This window comes from Sinohyriopsis cumingii, chromosome 12 (assembly GCF_028554795.1).
Source record: "Sinohyriopsis cumingii isolate HCF-2022 chromosome 12, ASM2855479v2, whole genome shotgun sequence".
Lineage (NCBI taxonomy): Eukaryota > Metazoa > Mollusca > Bivalvia > Unionida > Unionidae > Sinohyriopsis > Sinohyriopsis cumingii.
This window is the reverse complement of record NC_142972.1, coordinates 126,144,494-126,162,476: the sequence shown is the minus strand read 5'-3', so window position 1 is coordinate 126,162,476 and position 17,983 is coordinate 126,144,494. Positions and strand designations below refer to the sequence as shown.

The 17,983-nt window shown below is 33.7% G+C and overlaps 1 protein-coding gene across 1 annotated transcript in view; it reads right to left on the bottom strand.

Moving 5' to 3' along the window:
- The window catches only part of LOC149787413 (GPI-anchor transamidase component PIGT-like), a 40,159-nt gene that overhangs the window by 13,194 nt on the left and 8,982 nt on the right, over positions 1-17,983 (bottom strand). The window contains exons 4-7 of the mRNA XM_089978024.1: positions 17,218-17,304; positions 13,163-13,250; positions 11,505-11,599; positions 4,485-4,692 (exon numbers count right to left, since the gene is read on the bottom strand). Of these exons, the coding sequence (XP_089834150.1) occupies positions 4,485-4,692; positions 11,505-11,599; positions 13,163-13,250; positions 17,218-17,304 (478 nt within the window). The remainder of the gene's footprint in view (positions 1-4,484; positions 4,693-11,504; positions 11,600-13,162; positions 13,251-17,217; positions 17,305-17,983) is intronic.

Here is a 17,983-nt window from a genome sequence, read left to right as displayed (position 1 = left end):
ATTTATGTATATTCTATAAAGATTTAGAAACAGTGAGTTCGGTTCATCTTATGCCGGATGTGCAAATTGCTTTTGATGGGAAGAACCGAATACTTCCAGCATACAGACGATGTATATCGGCATCGTCTGTGTATAAATGCCTTACCGTAAGACTAAATCTTTACATTACAAATGTCTTGTCAGTGAGCAGTCTACTTTAAATACTTGCACATCTTCAGCTGTAGAGCTGACTAGAGTGATTGGAGTCACAGCTGCATAGCTGACCAGAGCAATCAGAGTTATCGGAGTGATTGGAGTCGATGTGGTACCAGCTGCAGAGCTAACCATAGGAGTTGAGCATAGCAGCTGTGAAGCTGAACTATAGCGGCTAAGCCACAGAGCTGAGTAAACAGTGTTGCTGGTCAAGTAGCAGGTGATCGGTCATTGCTAACTGAAACTGGTGGGCACTGACTGCTTGATTGACTAGTGTGACTGGTAGCCAAGTGTACTGGTGATTTAGTGTGTAACTCCATGCATGTAATCTTTTAGCCATGGGCTAATCTTTGGGGTTTGTAATACCCAATATGTTTTTTGGACTGTAAAGATATTTTGTACATGTGTCCCTTTATTTCCATCATTTTCACTATTTGAGTGAATACATTTTACTATATGAGTAAAATACCACAGTTTTACTATTTGAGTAAAACATATCATTCTTTCATTGTGAAATCACTGAATCATTCACCACGTGTCCTTGTACAGTGTAAGGTCATTTATTTGTATTTTCATTATTTAGTTTTAAATTATGTTAAATGATCCAATATTTGGATATTATATGCACATATTAATCATAATTCTTTTCTCATTCAAGTCATTCATCATTAAACATTGTATTTGTATCACCATCAAAAGTGTTCTATTGTAAATCCGAAATCCCACCCGGTTTTCTTGTTACATGTGGCACAAGGAATCTAATATTACATTTAGTCATAACTGAATATGAAGCAACCATTCTGTCTGTATTACTTCACTGTTCCAGGACAAGCAACCATTCTGTCTGTATTAGTTGACTGTTCCAGGACAAGCAACCATTCTGCCTGTATTACTTAACTGTTCCAGGACAAGCAACCATTCTGTCTGTATTAGTTGACTGTTCCAGGACAAGCAACCATTCTGTCTGTATTACTTAACTGTTCCAGGACAAGCAACCATTCTGTCTGTATTACTTAACTGTTCCAGGACAAGCAACCATTCTGTCTGTATTACTTAACTGTTCCAGGACAAGCAACCATTCTGTCTGTATTAGTTAACTGTTCCAGGACAAGCAACCATTCTGTCTGTATTAGTTAACTGTTACAGGACAAGCAACCATTCTGTCTGTATTAGTTAACTGTTCCAGGACAAGCAACCATTCTGTCTGTATTAGTTAACTGTTCCAGGACAAGCAACCATTCTGTCTGTATTAGTTAACTGTTCCAGGACAAGCAACCATTCTGTCTGTATTAGTTAACTGTTCCAGGACAAGCAACCATTCTGTCTGTATTAGTTAACTGTTCCAGGACAAGCAACCATTCTGTCTGTATTAGTTAACTGTTCCAGGACAAGCAACCATTCTGTCTGTATTAGTTGACTGTTCCAGGACAAGCAACCATTCTGTCTGTATTAGTTGACTGTTCCAGGACAAGCAACCATTCTGTCTGTATTAGTTAACTGTTCCAGGACAAGCAACCATTCTGTCTGTATTAGTTAACTGTTCCATGACAAGCAACCATTCTGTCTGTATTAGTTAACTGTTCCAGGACAAGCAACCATTCTGTCTGTATTAGTTAACTGTTCCAGGACAAGCAACCATTCTGTCTGTATTAGTTAACTGTTCCAGGACAAGCAACCATTCTGTCTGTATTAGTTAACTGTTCCAGGACAAGCAACCATTCTGTCTGTATTAGTTAACTGTTCCAGGACAAGCAACCATTCTGTCTGTATTAGTTAACTGTTCCAGGACAAGCAACCATTCTGTCTGTATTAGTTAACTGTTCCAGGACAAGCAACCATTCTGTCTGTATTAGTTAACTGTTCCAGGACAAGCAACCATTCTGTCTGTATTAGTTAACTGTTCCAGGACAAGCAACCATTCTGTCTGTATTAGTTAACTGTTCCAGGACAAGCAACCATTCTGTCTGTATTAGTTAACTGTTCCAAACTTGGATGTGGATTTGTTGTTGATGATACCACTTCAGAAAGTCCCACACTAGGATGCCATGGTCTGGGGACATGGTTCCACCTTGCTGTTTGAGATAGGTTACCGTGACTGTAGAGTTGTTAGATAGAATGAGGACTTCCTTTCCATTTAAATATTCCTGCCACCAATGAAAGTTTTTTTCAAAATGGCCTTCATTCCTTGTATACTGATATGTAGATGCCATTCCTGGGGAAACCACACTCCATTGACTTCCTGAAAGATGGTAGTAGGTGTGCCCACCCCCCACAGCCTTCTTTACTTGCATCCACAGAGACTGATTTCTGGTTGCTGCACTTGCAGAGGTATACCTGCTGTGAGCCAAGTTAGGCTGCTCCAATTTCAGTTTACTAGTATTCATGCCTGCCAGTAGCTTCTCGTGGGTCGGTGGTTCTTCCCTGGGTTTTCCAGGGTTCTTCCTCCACCAATTATACTGGCTGCCATGTATAGCCTATCTTTTGCTGAAAAATGGCGTTAAACCCTATAACAACAACAACAACTAGCAATCATGGGAATTTGAAAATAAAATCAAAACAATGAGACAATAAAATTTAAGTACACAATACTGTGCTTCGTGCAAAGACATCAATGACCCAGTATCGCCCAGAAGAATTCGAGAAACAAAAATCATATGATAAATTTGTGAAGACCAGTACAGAAGAAGATAACTTCTCTGACAATATGATCATTAACATAGATGAAATTCCAGTGTACTTTGATCTCATTTCTGGAAGGACTGTCAAAAAGAGGGGGTTAAAATGAGAGAATTAGCACAACTGGTGCAGATTTATTTTAAAAAATTCTGAATTTAGTCCTTGCAGGCTTGCAGTTTCCATTTCAAGAGATCTGTTGCCTCCAATAATTTTTCATGGCATTTATTCATGTACTGAAAGGATGGATCGTATGTGTGTAGGAGAAGGGCTGAGTTTTATGTCAATTACACATTTTTATAGTTTTTTAAAAATACAATTTGTTGGAGTGTATTTTCCAACATAAATTTCAAATGATTTAAAAGGTGTCCAGAACACAGAATTGTATAAATCCCTTTGTTATTTATTAAATACATGCACTTGGGTTGTTTTTTTTTTGTGTACAATGATACCAAAGGTTGATTTATGTATATTGTACAATATTTTGAAAGTGAGTTTGGTTCATCCTATGCCACATGTGTGAACTGCTTTCAATGGGAAAAACAGATATTCATCAAGCGCACAAATGATGTAGGGCTACATTGCCTGTGCATAAATACCTCACCACAGGATGAAAACATTACACAATGGAAAGGATTTGTCAGTGAGCAGTCTACTTAAGGACTTCCAGATCTCCAGCTGCAGAGGCATGTGAGTTATTTATTAATTTCTTATGTATATTATAGGCTATAACTATTGTACTACCAGGTTTATCTCTGTACATTTTCTATGTAGCTCTGGCTTGCATAGTATAATGAAAATATTTTCGATTCTTGTATGTGACTTATCAGAAGAGCTATATTAGCAATAAAGTTGCATTTTTATTAAGAATGTTTAGTACCATAGGATTCTTATTAGACACAGGTAGGTTCACTTCTGAACCTGTTTATTTCTTTGTAATGTTGTGCCAATAATGTAATTTGTATAACTTACCATATATAATGTCAATATGTGTCATCATATATGCCAGTGTCATTCTTAGTACACAGTGTTAGATTTATTTTCAGCTGATCAGAGTTGATGGGGTAACAGCTGTAGAGCTGATTGAACAGTGTATTGCTGGTTGAGTAGCTGGTGATCAGATGTTGGTGACCGATTGGTGGGCACTGATTGCCAAGTGACTGAATGGTGGTTGGTGATTACCTGTTGGTGATTGACCAGTGTGATTGGTAGCCTGTAATACTGACCTGTGACAAATCTTTATGCACATATCAGACCTGCCAACCCTGATGAGATTGTCTCAGTAAGACAGGCTTAATTTCCATTTTGTCTTCAGCATGCATCATTTGCTGGTCGGCATTTTAAAATTCTATAATCAACTTTGTATGAAAAATATGTGCAGTTTAAAGCATCTGAGGTACTGCTGTGAAGTTAGTCTGATTCCCTGACTAACTGCACTAATTCTAATATGAAACCTGGATCCAATCAAACAATTATCTTGACTTTTTTGGCAACAATAATTTTCTGTCGTTTTTATTCCTTAAGTCCATATTTTAAGGGTCAATTTTGTAAGACTGATGTCAAAATCATAAGGGGTTTTAGGTCTAATATATTGGAGGAGGTAACTCTGTAATACTGACCAGTGATAAATCTTTGTGCATATACTGGAGGAGGAGTTATCTCTCCATAATGTATCTTCCTATTATAATGAAGTGCCAAGTTCAACTGCTGATGCTGACTAATTTGACGTCCAATGTCCCATACTGCATATGTTAGCTTTTCTCTTCCTCTGGTGAAATTCATGACTTCATCTGGCTCTGGATACAGTGTTACCGTGGCATCAGTAGACTGGAGTTAGAGAAGTACAAGATGGATGACAATACTTTATGGGAAAACTGAGTCAATACAAAAGCAAAGTGTTGGATATAAATAAAATGCAATCCAAATGCAATGTTAATATTGTTTTTAAAATAACTATATGGCTAAATTGTGATGTTTATTTTCAGTACTGTTGATCACTAATGATAACAGATTGGTATGATTTTTATAAATTTGAAAGCCTTCATGTTGGGATAATATCTCTCTCAAATATTTGGTCAAGCCGGTTGTAAGTAGCAGATAAACAGTTAATTAATTGATGTGAGTGGAATTCTATGTAATGGTGACCATATCCATCTGGGTTGTCAAGTGTTTTGGAAATATTCAAAGAATTTTCTATTTACTTATCATATTATTTCTTTAGTTACTACTGAAGCAAAAGTGCATACTTGTCCATAACTGTGGGAAGAGTTTGGGAGGGAGTGCCTGTATTTTGATTGGAAAAATATTATATAAGAAATATTTTTATTTTAAAAAAAATTATATTTTTTTAATTAATGTTACATCATAATAATAAATAGAACAATATGTGTGAGATATTGGGAGTTACATCCCCAGAACTTGCATTGATTCTTGATGTAAGAGCAGATGCTTCAAGTCTTGTATGCAGTAAGGTGAAACAACAGCCTGATCAATGAAGAGACTCAGAGTTAAATGGAAAAATGTGTATTCCTTCAAATCCAGTGAAAGCAACATAACCCCAAATAGTTATGAAGTTAATCAGGAACCTGGGAAGTTAAGGTGTCGATATGGACCCCACCAGACTGAAGCTGGAGAATGTTGTATCAGACGTACATTCATTGCCTTGAATACCATCAGTCAGAATAATTCCTTGCCTTGAATACCATCAGTAAGAAGACGTACATTCCTTGCCTTGAATACCATCAGTCAGAAGACGTACATTCCTTGCCTTGAATACCATCAGTCAGAATTCAGTTTTGCTTGAACACTAGGCTAGTAGCAATTGCCATAACCTTGTACGGTCTTATGTTAACTCTCTTCATACTGAGTGAATAACCCAATGAACCCAGCACAAAAGGGCCTGAGCATAAATATTGCCCATTCCTCATTGAGTTGTAGCATAAACACTGAATATTCTTCATTGAGTTGTAGCGTAAATACTGACCATTCTTCATTGAGTTGTAGCATAAATACTGACCATTCTTCATTGAGTTGTAGCGTAAATACTGACCATTCTTCATTGAGTTGTAGCATAAATACTGACCATTCTTCATTGAGTTGTAGCGTAAATACTGACCATTCTTCATTGAGTTGTAGCGTAAATACTGACCATTCTTCATTGAGTTGTAGCATAAATACTGACCATTCTTCATTGAGTTGTAGCATAAATACTGACCATTCTTCATTGAGTTGTAGCATAAATACTGACCATTCTTCATTGAGTTGTAGCATAAATACTGACCATTCTTCATTGAGTTGTAGCGTAAATACTGAATATTCTTCATTGAGTTGTAGCATAAATACTGACCATTCTTCATTGAGTTGTAGCATAAATACTGAATATTCTTCATTGAGTTGTAGCGTAAATACTGACCATTCTTCATTGAGTTGTAGCATAAATACTGAATATTCTTCATTGAGTTGTAGCATAAATACTGACCATTCTTCATTGAGTTGTAGCATAAATACTGACCATTCTTCATTGAGTTGTAGCGTAAATACTGACCATTCTTCATTGAGTTGTAGCATAAATACTGACCATTCTTCATTGAGTTGTAGCGTAAATACTGACCATTCTTCATTGAGTTGTAGCATAAATACTGACCATTCTTCATTGAGTTGTAGCGTAAATACTGACCATTCTTCATTGAGTTGTAGCATAAATACTGACCATTCTTCATTGAGTTGTAGCATAAATACTGACCATTCTTCATTGAGTTGTAGCATAAATACTGACCATTCTTCATTGAGTTGTAGCGTAAATACTGAATATTCTTCATTGAGTTGTAGCATAAATACTGACCATTCTTCATTGAGTTGTAGCATAAATACTGAATATTCTTCATTGAGTTGTAGCGTAAATACTGACCCTTCTTCATTGAGTTGTAGCATAAATACTGACCATTCTTCATTGAGTTGTAACATAAATACTGACCATTCTTCATTGAGTTGTAGCATAAATACTGACCATTCTTCATTGAGTTGTAGCATAAATACTGAATATTCTTCATTGAGTTGTAGCATAAATACTGACCATTCTTCATTGAGTTGTAGCATAAATACTGAATATTCTTCATTGAGTTGTAGCGTAAATACTGACCATTCTTCATTGAGTTGTAGCATAAATACTGAATATTCTTCATTGAGTTGTAGCATAAATACTGACCATTCTTCATTGAGTTGTAGCATAAATACTGACCATTCTTCATTGAGTTGTAGCATAAATACTGAATATTCTTCATTGAGTTGTAGCGTAAATACTGACCATTCTTCATTGAGTTGTAGCATAAATACTGAATATTCTTCATTGAGTTGTAGCATAAATACTGAATATTCTTCATTGAGTTGTAGCATAAATACTGACCATTCTTCATTGAGTTGTAGCATAAATACTGAATATTCTTCATTGAGTTGTAGCGTAAATACTGACCATTCTTCATTGAGTTGTAGCATAAATACTGAATATTCTTCATTGAGTTGTAGCATAAATACTGAATATTCTTCATTGAGTTGTAGCATAAATACTGAATATTCTTCATTGAGTTGTAGCATAAATACTGAATATTCTTCATTGAGTTGTAGCATAAATACTGACCATTCTTCATTGAGTTGTAGCATAAATACTGAATATTCTTCATTGAGTTGTAGCGTAAATACTGACCACTCTTCATTGAGTTGTAGCATAAATACTGAATATTATTCATTGAGTTGTAGCATAAATACTGAATATTCTTCATTGAGTTGTAGCATAAATACTGAATATTCTTCATTGAGTTGTAGCATAAATACTGAATATTCTTCATTGAGTTGTAGCATAAATACTGACCATTCTTCATTGAGTTGTAGCATAAATACTGAATATTCTTCATTGAGTTGTAGCATAAATACTGACCATTCTTCCTTGAGTTGTAGCATAAATACTGAATATTCTTCATTGAGTTGTAGCGTAAATACTGACCATTCTTCATTGAGTTGTAGCATAAATACTGACCATTTTTCATTGAGTTGTAGCATAAATACTGACCATTCTTCATTGAGTTGTAGCATAAATACTGACCATTCTTCATTGAGTTGTAGCATAAATACTGAATATTCTTCATTGAGTTGTAGCATAAATACTGACCATTCTTCATTGAGTTGTAGCGTAAATAATGACCATTCTTCATTGAGCTGTAGCATAAATACTGACCATTCTTCATTGAGTTGTAGCATAAATAATGACCATTCTTCATTGAGTTGTAGCATAAATACTGACCATTCTTCATTGAGTTGTAGCATAAATACTGACCATTCTTCATTGAGTTGTAGCATAAATACTGACCATTCTTCATTGAGCTGTAGCATAAATACTGACCATTCTTCACTGAGTTGTAGCATAAATACTGACCATTCTTCATTGAGTTGTAGCATAAATACTGACCATTCTTCACTGAGTTGTAGCATAAATACTGAATATTCTTCATTGAGTTGTAGCATAAATACTGAATATTCTTCATTGAGTTGTAGCGTAAATACTGACCATTTTTCATTGAGTTGTAGCATAAATACTGACCATTCTTCATTGAGTTGTAGCGTAAATACTGACCATTCTTCATTGAGTTGTAGCATAAATACTGAATATTCTTCATTGAGTTGTAGCATAAATACTGACCATTCTTCATTGAGTTGTAGCGTAAATACTGACCATTCTTCATTGAGTTGTAGTGTAAATACTGACCATTCTTCATTGAGTTGTAGCATAAATAATGACCATTCTTCATTGAGTTGTAGCATAAATACTGACCATTCTTCATTGAGTTGTAGCATAAATACTCACCATTCTTCATTGAGTTGTAGCATAAATACTGACCATTCTTCATTGAGGTGTAGCATAAATACTGACCATTCTTCATTGAGTTGTAGCATAAATACTGAATATTCTTCATTGAGTTGTAGCGTAAATACTGACCCTTCTTCATTGAGTTGTAGCATAAATACTGACCATTCTTCATTGAGCTGTAGCATAAATACTGACCATTCTTCATTGAGTTGTAGCATAAATAATGACCATTCTTCATTGAGGTGTAGCATAAATACTGACCATTCTTCATTGAGTTGTAGCATAAATACTGAACATTCTTCATTGAGTTGTAGCATAAATACTGACCATTCTACATTGAGTTGTAGCATAAATACCGAATATTCTTCATTGAGTTGTAGCATAAATACTGACCATTCTTCATTGAGTTGTAGCATAAATACTGACCATTCTACATTGAGTTGTAGCATAAATACCGAATATTCTTCATTGAGTTGTAGCATAAAAATACTGACCATTCTTCATTGAGTTGTAGCATAAATACTGACCATTCTTCATTGAGTTGTAGCATAAATACTGACCATTCTTCATTGAGTTGTAGCATAAATACTGACCATTCTTCATTGAGTTGTAGCATAAATACTGAATATTTTTCATTGAGTTGTAGCATAAATACTGACCATTCTTCATTGAGTTGTAGCATAAATACTGACCATTCTTCATTGAGTTGTAGCATAAATACTGACCATTCTTCATTGAGTTGTAGCATAAATACTGACCATTCTTCATTGAGTTGTAGCATAAATACTGACCATTCTTCATTGAGTTGTAGCATAAATACTGACCATTCTTCATTGAGTTGTAGCATAAATACTGACCATTCTTCATTGAGCTGTAGTATAAATACTGACCATTCTTCATTGAGTTGTAACATAAATACTGACCATTCTTCATTGAGTTGTAGCATAAATACTGAATATTCTTCATGAAGCTTTGGTCAGTGGATAAAACGGCAACTTGTTTAACCATGTCAAAACCCCATGCAGGTTCTTATTAAGAAAAAGTGTCATTCAAATTGAACTAGACAGTCAGAGAAATTATTCTTCTGGCCTGTATCTCCATTTTCTGATTATGGGACAGGTCAGAAATAGTCCCATAGCCCATCACCTGGGGCAACAATAAATCTAGATTTGGCCCCTCCTGTATTCTATTTACATTGACCATAGGGCCTGTCTCAAGAAAGTAGAATATAATTTGCCTGAAAGAAAACATCAGTGGCATTTTCATTGTAAAAATGTTTAAAAATGATGCTAAAATATTAATATTCAGCCCCTGCCGAGGCTCTGTTTGATGATGCCTCTATCTTTGGAAGATTGTCTGTTTAACTGTACTTAAACCAATAACTCTGTATACAAAATCAATCACATGCTCTATAAATTAATAAATGGGGAACTGTACTATTTTTTTATCCATATTTCACAGACAGCAAATTGGCCAAAAAGGCAAAGCTGAAGGCATAGTCAGAGATCACAAGATCTGATGTGTAAGCCACAATTATACAGTCTTCCACACCTGCAGAAAATGTGAAATTGTTGGAAATAATGTTAGTTGTGAGCTACTCTACAATAGACTGTAAACAGTTGTTTAGTCTCATGAATATTAACACAAAGGACTAACCATTTAATTTTCTAGGAGTTGGGAGTGCTAAAACAGTAGTAAAAACAATTGTGGCTTTGTTTGTTTGTGGATTTTAAGTCCAGGCAAGTGATTTTTTTTCTTCAAGTCAACTGACCTGGACTGGTGACTTAAACAAATTTTTTGGAACACTGATGACAGTAGCCACTGACAGTCATTAAGGCTAATCTGTCCAATGTATTGTTTGATAGTCATTGAGGCTAATCTGTCCAATGATTGTTTGAAAGTCATTAAGGCTAATCTGTCCAATGTATTATTTGACAGTCATTAAGACTAATCTGTCCAATGTATTGTTTGACAGTCATTAAGACTAATCTGTCCAATGTATTGTTTGACAGTCATTAAGGCTAATCTGTCCAATGTATTGTTTGACAGTCATTAAGGCTAATCTGTCCAATGTATTGTTTGACAGTCATTAATGCTAATCTGTCCAATGTATTGTTTGACAGTCATTAATGCTAATCTGTCCAATGTATTGTTTGACAGTCATTAAGGCTAATCTGTCCAATGTATTGTTTGACAGTCATTAAGGCTAATCTGTCCAATGTATTGTTTGACAGTCATTAAGACTAATCTGTCCAATGTATTGTTTGACAGTCATTAAGACTAATCTGTCCAATGTATTGTTTGACAGTCATTAAGACTAATCTGTCCAATGTATTGTTTGACAGTCATTAAGGCTAATCTGTCCAATGTATTGTTTGACAGTCGTTAAGACTAATCTGTCCAATGTATTGTTTGACAGTCATTAAGGCTAATCTGTCCAATGTATTGTTTGACAGTCATTAAGGCTAATCTGTCCAATGTATCGTTTGACAGTCATTAATGCTAATCTGTCCAATGTGTTGTTTGACAGTCACTGGGGCTAATTTGTCAAACATATTCCATGATCTCATTATAGCACTCCAAGCAGTTAAGATATGAATTTGTATTGGATCCAATCTAATTTATCAAATGGCTTCAGTGATTGTTTCATGAACCCGACACATTACGTTTGAATATGCCATGGTGTATAAATGTGTGAATGTTGAAAAGCTGAGGATGTTTTGACAGACACATAGGGCCATACCTTACATGTCATAAGGACCAGATGATTGAAGATTAATACCTGAAGATGTGCTTTGTCTAGATACACCTTGCTTATGCTGGCTAGAGGGCACTGAGTTGAAATGGGCTGACCAAACAGACTTCTCAGCTGCCAATCTGCAATTGTCATTTTATTACAAATTACATATTTAAATAAAAGTTAATAATTTCATATGAATAATTCCAAACAAAATTCAAAATATTGCACTCGTCTACGGATACTTTGTCTCTATTGCCATGCACGTGGGGGTTCATCATTTATTTTATGTTAGTCTTTAAAAAAATTTTTACAAAATTCCTGATAAAGAGATATGTTCATACCTAAACATAGCTAGAGAAACACTGGAGAATAGGACAAATATGATAAATATTTTTTTTTAGCACAAGTGAAATAATCATGGAAAATAATTTACAATTTGAAACAAACACAGCCAAAATCTTCAGCTGAATTTAATTGGGTGTAGTTGTTCAAATGACTTCATCGTTTTCATACTCTTTGATTTTAATTTTGCATCAGTACATTTTTGTTTTCGCTAATATTTACATTTACATATACAGTTTTAAAACAATGAGACTAATTACACTAGAAAACCATACAAACTTGTCACAAGCTGATGACAAGACTATTTACACTAGAAAACCATACAAACTTGTCACAAGCTGATGACAAGACTATTTACACTAGAAAACCATACAAACTTGTCTCAAGCTGATGACAAGACTATAATTTATAATATGTCAAAATAATGTAGTTTTGTTTACCTGGAATTTGATATTTTCTCAGAAAATAGTTTACCTAGACTTTTCAGTTGTAAATACCTAAAGCTGACCTAGTTCCCGACCTTAATTCAGAAATCAGTGACAGAAGTAAACAACTTTTTATTTTTATCTTATTCCTAGAGTAAAATGATTGGTTCTTGTCAAGGTTTACTGGGATTACATGCTTTTATATGTAAATATTTCTCAAAGGTTCTGGAAAGTTGACCCTCATCCAGGAATTTGTTTTGTGTTTCGAGTTACTGTGTAATCATTGTTTAGAGATTTTTCTCAGTTGGGCTTTTAAACAATGGGACATAAAGGTGTTTCTTTTGTTGTGTCAGTTTGGAGTTATTTTAATGCTTATATGAATTATTTGGATTCAAAAGGATTAATTCTTTTACCCTGGAAATATGTGAGTTCTCATACAGAATTCTGGGACAAAGACATTTCATTACTTCAAACACTGGATTGTTTGTGAATAACAAACATTCCAACACCACAAAAGGATACAGTATACGTCATCGCCTTCCATCTTGGATTCTTCGTTGGGACTTCTAAAATTTAATTCGTGGATTATTCTTGGATTATTTTTGGATTTGTTTCTTAAAACTGCAAGTTCTTATTTTTTTTAATTTTACAGTATTTTTCCAGAGAAATAAAATAATTGTTAAACTTTTCAAAGCTTGTTGTTTTCACTCTTTCTTGTGTTACTGTTTATTTGAGCCTAAACACGTAACACACTACAAAACCATACAAACTTGTCTCAAGCAGACAATGTGACTAATCACACTACAAACCGATACAAACTTGTCTCAAGCAAAAAGAGTAATAACTATTTAATAATCTCCATCACAAAAATTTTAAAACTAAAACTGTCACTCATAGGTAGAAAAAAAAGATAAATTTATTGGACTAGCTTACTTTGATGTCCATTGGATGCAATGGTGGGATCAAATACCACAGACTGAGTTTGTTTCAGCTCAATGGACTGTTCAGTACAGGCCTCCATCTACAAAAGGTATATATGATACAGTATCTAATAAACTGTCCAATACATGAATGTGTCTATATCTGATATTCAAGTTTATTTTGAACAAAATAATTATACTCATTATGACAAATGAATAACTTTGACTTGTATCTGTTAAGGCAAGAACTGGTTAATTGTAGATTCCAGTTTTTTCTATGCTAAAGAATTGTATGCATTATGACAGATTAATCACTCTGATTTATATTTGTTGTATTCATTATGAAACATTAATCACTCTGATTTATATTTGTTGTATGCATTATGACAAATTAATCACTCTGATTTATATTGTTGTATTCATTATGACAAATTAATCACTCTGATTTATATTGTTGTGTTCATTATGACAAATTAATCACTGATTTGTATTTGTTGTATGCATTATGACAAATTAATCACTGATTTATATTTGTTGTATGCATTATGACAAATTAATCACTCTGATTTATATTTGTTGTATGCATTATGACAAATGAATCACTCTGATTTATATTGTTGTATTCATTATGACAAATTAATCACTCTGATTTATATTGTTGTATTCATTATGACAAATTAATCACTCTGATTTATATTTGTTGTATGCATTATGACAAATTAATCACTGATTTATATTTGTTGTATGCATTATGACAGATTAATCACTCTGATTTATATCTGTTGTATGCATTATGACAAATTAATCACTCTGATTTATATTTGTTGTATGCATTATGACAAATTAATCACTCTGATTTATATCTGTTGTATGCACTATGACAAATTAATCACTGATTTATATTTGTTGTATGCATTATGACAAATGAATCACTCTGATTTATATTTGTTGTATGCGTTATGACAAATGAATCACTCTGATTAATATCTATTGTATGCATTATGACAAATTAATCACTCTGATTTATATTTGTTGTATGCATTATGACAAATTAATCACTGATTAATATCTGTTGTATGCATTATGACAAATTAATCACTCTGATTTATATTTGTTGTATGCATTATGACAAATTAATCACTCTGATTTATATTTGTTGTATGCATTATGACAAATTAATCACTCTGATTTATATTGTTGTATTCATTATGACAAATTAATCACTCTGATTTATATTTGATGTATTAATTATAACAAATTAATCACTCTGATTTATATCTGTTGTATTCATTATGACAAATTAATCACGCTGATGAAGCATGAAATGGCTAATTGTACATTCCAGTTAATTTCATACAAGATAATTGTATTCATTAATACAAATGAATATTCCAGTTAATTTCATACAAGACAATTGTATTCATTAATACAAATGAATATTCCAGTTAATTTTGCACAAGATAATTGTATTCATTAATACAAATGAATAACATTGACTTTTATCTGTTAAGGCAAAAAATGGCTAATTCTACATTCAAGTTTATTTTGTACAAGATAACTGTATTCATTATGACAAATTAATCAATTTGATTATATTTGTTAAAGTAAGAATTGTGGCTAATTGTAGCTTCTAGTCCATTCCGAAAAAGATAAATGTACTCATTAAGACAAATGAAATAGCTTTTCTAACTGTACATCAGTCAAGGCAAGCTAACTGTAGAACTAGAAGGAGCATATCTTTGTATTCAAATATTGTTTAACGATCTGAATCAGACCTATTAAAAATACACATTACACTGGCCTTGAAAAATATGATGCATCTTGACTGATAAAATTACCCCACCCTAAGGCACTTAAGGCAGTATATTTTCTTTTTAAGCTACATTCTTTTAAGGTTTGTGAGAGATTCTTAAGAGTTGAGCTTAATAGTCCCTATGCCATGAAGTAATCAAACATACAGGTCTTTCAGTGGATGGGACACACTCTGTCAAAGTGTAAACCCAGATGAAGTTGATATCCCTTGTACTATTGGATTAAATGTAGCATGCCCAAATGCCTTACTCAAATTACTAGCTAGTGTGTGGCAAATAAACAAAGGAAATATGAGTCAATAAAAAATAATCACAACTACCTATTGATTTGGTTGAGTTAAGCCTAGGTTTTTGTTAAGTGGCTTTATTTAGCTTATCTTGGGCAGACACAACACATCAGACAACATGGTCTGGTTGGGGAATCAAAACCAGTACTCCTGTGTATGAATCCAGCATGCAAACCATTCAGATACCATGCAACAAGTACTATGATCCTTAATGTCTTGGTCCAACTGATTATGTAAAGTGGAATCATCTACTGGGGATTTTGATTAAAGAATATAACCTCAGAACTAAAAATGGTCCTTGATGAATCAAACCAGATGTTGTCTGTACAGCTCTGATACACATCAATAACAGCGTAACATAATATAGCAAATTCCTTCACAACCTAGCATGCAATCCTTTGATTTCCACATAAATATTAGTCTTAATTTATTTTATTTACTTATTATATGTTAGATTACTGTCTTTTATTTTGTCTTCAGTTTTAAAATGGGACCAATTCATTTTAATTCCAATGTGTAGTATTTTGCTAATTTATTTAACATCTTTTGTTGTAATCTATGCATATGTTCTTTAAATATCTCTGAAATCTTTTAAATTGTTCTGCAAGGAGGAGAACTCTTTATAACCTATGACTCTCAATAGATCTCACCATACGCTATTTCCCAAGCTTTAATAAGCAAATTGTCAAGTCCAGGAATCTGCCAATCAAGATTGGTCAACTTCTATTAAATGGTTTTAAAGAAAAAATCATTTTAAGGCTTCTTTGTTTAATAATAGTTGCTCTATATCATGGAAGAGCGGCAGTATTTGCATAAATTTATGAGACCTTCATGCCAGGATGCTTCTGTCAAATATGATTAAATTCTGTTTAGCAGGTTTGGCAAAGTCTTTAAAGGTTTTTCAGATCTGTAACTATGGTGGCCAAGGTTTATGGCAGATAAGCATAATTTGTAGAAACCTGAAAGCCAACTGTGCCAGGATGCTTTCTGTCAAATTTGGTCAAATAATTGTAAGTGGTTTTTGCAAGAAGTCAATTAAAACTTGCATTTTTAATAACAGTGACAATATATGTATAAATCATTTTGTATACAATGAAAGGTCTTTATGTCAGTTGTTTTGTGTCAATTTACATCAAAATCTTTTCAGTGGTTTTGAAGAAGTCCTTTAAAGATTTTTTAGTTTAGTAATGGTGACCATATTTGATGACACATCAGTTATCATTTGCATAAATTTGAAGGGCCTTCATGTCTGGACACTTTCTGTCAAGTCTAGTCAATTTATTATTTAGCGATTTTGAAAAGAAACAGTTTAAATGTTTTTCTACATTTTAGTAATAGTGTCTACATTTGAAGGTTTATCAGCATCAATTGTATAAAATTTAAACGGTTTCATGCAACAAAGCTTTCTGTCAAATAAGTTCAAATCCTGTTCAGCAGATTTGGAGAAGTCTTTTATTTTAAATTTTTGTTGTGGTAATGGTCAGCCATATCTGATAATGGATCAGCATCATTTTAATTAATGTAATAGGTGTTCATGCCATGACGTCAAGTCTGGTAAAAGTCATTTAAAGGTTTTTCTATTTTTAGTTAGCCTTCTGTTTTAGCAATAGCAGCCATACTTAAAGGTGGATCAGCATCATTTATTTTTAAAAAACATGTATGGTTCTCCTCCCATAAGCTTTCTGTCAACTTTGATCAAATTTTATTCAGTGACTTTTGGGATGTCAGATGGGGTTTTACCATGTTTAGTAATGTTGGCAATATTTTATGGCGGATCATCATTATCTCTATAAATCTACAGTCTTCATGCCAGCACACTCTCTTTTAAGGAAAATTTTTTTTCAAACAGATGCACACTTGATACATGGCTATGCCATAAGTTCACCTGGCCTTATGGTTACGTGAAATTTGTTAAAGATACTTGGGCCTGTGACTTAAAAAAATGTTTGGAACCCAAGATGGAGACTCACCCTGCAGACTGGTCTGACATGAATCCCTAGAGAACTGTAGTAAGAGTCATACAGCTTCATTGCATTCAACAAGGTAGCCAGGCCAACCTGCAAGGACAATTCAATTCTGTATTGTGTTTCTCTGGATGTAATTAACTGAATTATTCTTACGTTTTTAAGAGGGATGAAAACAACATGTTAAAAATAACAAAGGCTATGCAAAACATGGTGTCACATAAGCACCATAATAAGATATAAAGACCTGAAAATTTCTATTAAACTAGAAAACTTTAATATAAAATTTTAACGATGATGTTGTTACTACTGCTGCCAGAAAAAAGATACCATTGACAAGGTAATAATAGCGATTACATTCAGACTGATTTGGCATGCATTAATAAAATCCTTCCTGTGGATTGGTGAAGAAAATAATAAAAAAATATCCAACTGAACATGAATGTTTGCATCAGAGGCTTTGTTAATGCTCAGGTGGCCTAGTGGTTAGAGTATCCGCCTTGGATGCGGGAGGTAGTAGGTTCGATCTCTGACCAAGTCATACCAAAGACTTACAAAAATGGTACTAACAGCTGCCTCGCTTGGAGCTCAGCATTAAGAAGTTAGTGTTAGGACTGGTCAGCCTGGTGTCAGAATAATGTGACTGGGTGGAACATCATGTTACATGTCTGTGGCATGATGCCCCAGTGCTAGACAACACTATAAAATTGTTAAAGCTAGGTTAAAAATTCCAAATCACACACACACAGAGGCTTCGCTAAGTGTTTGATAC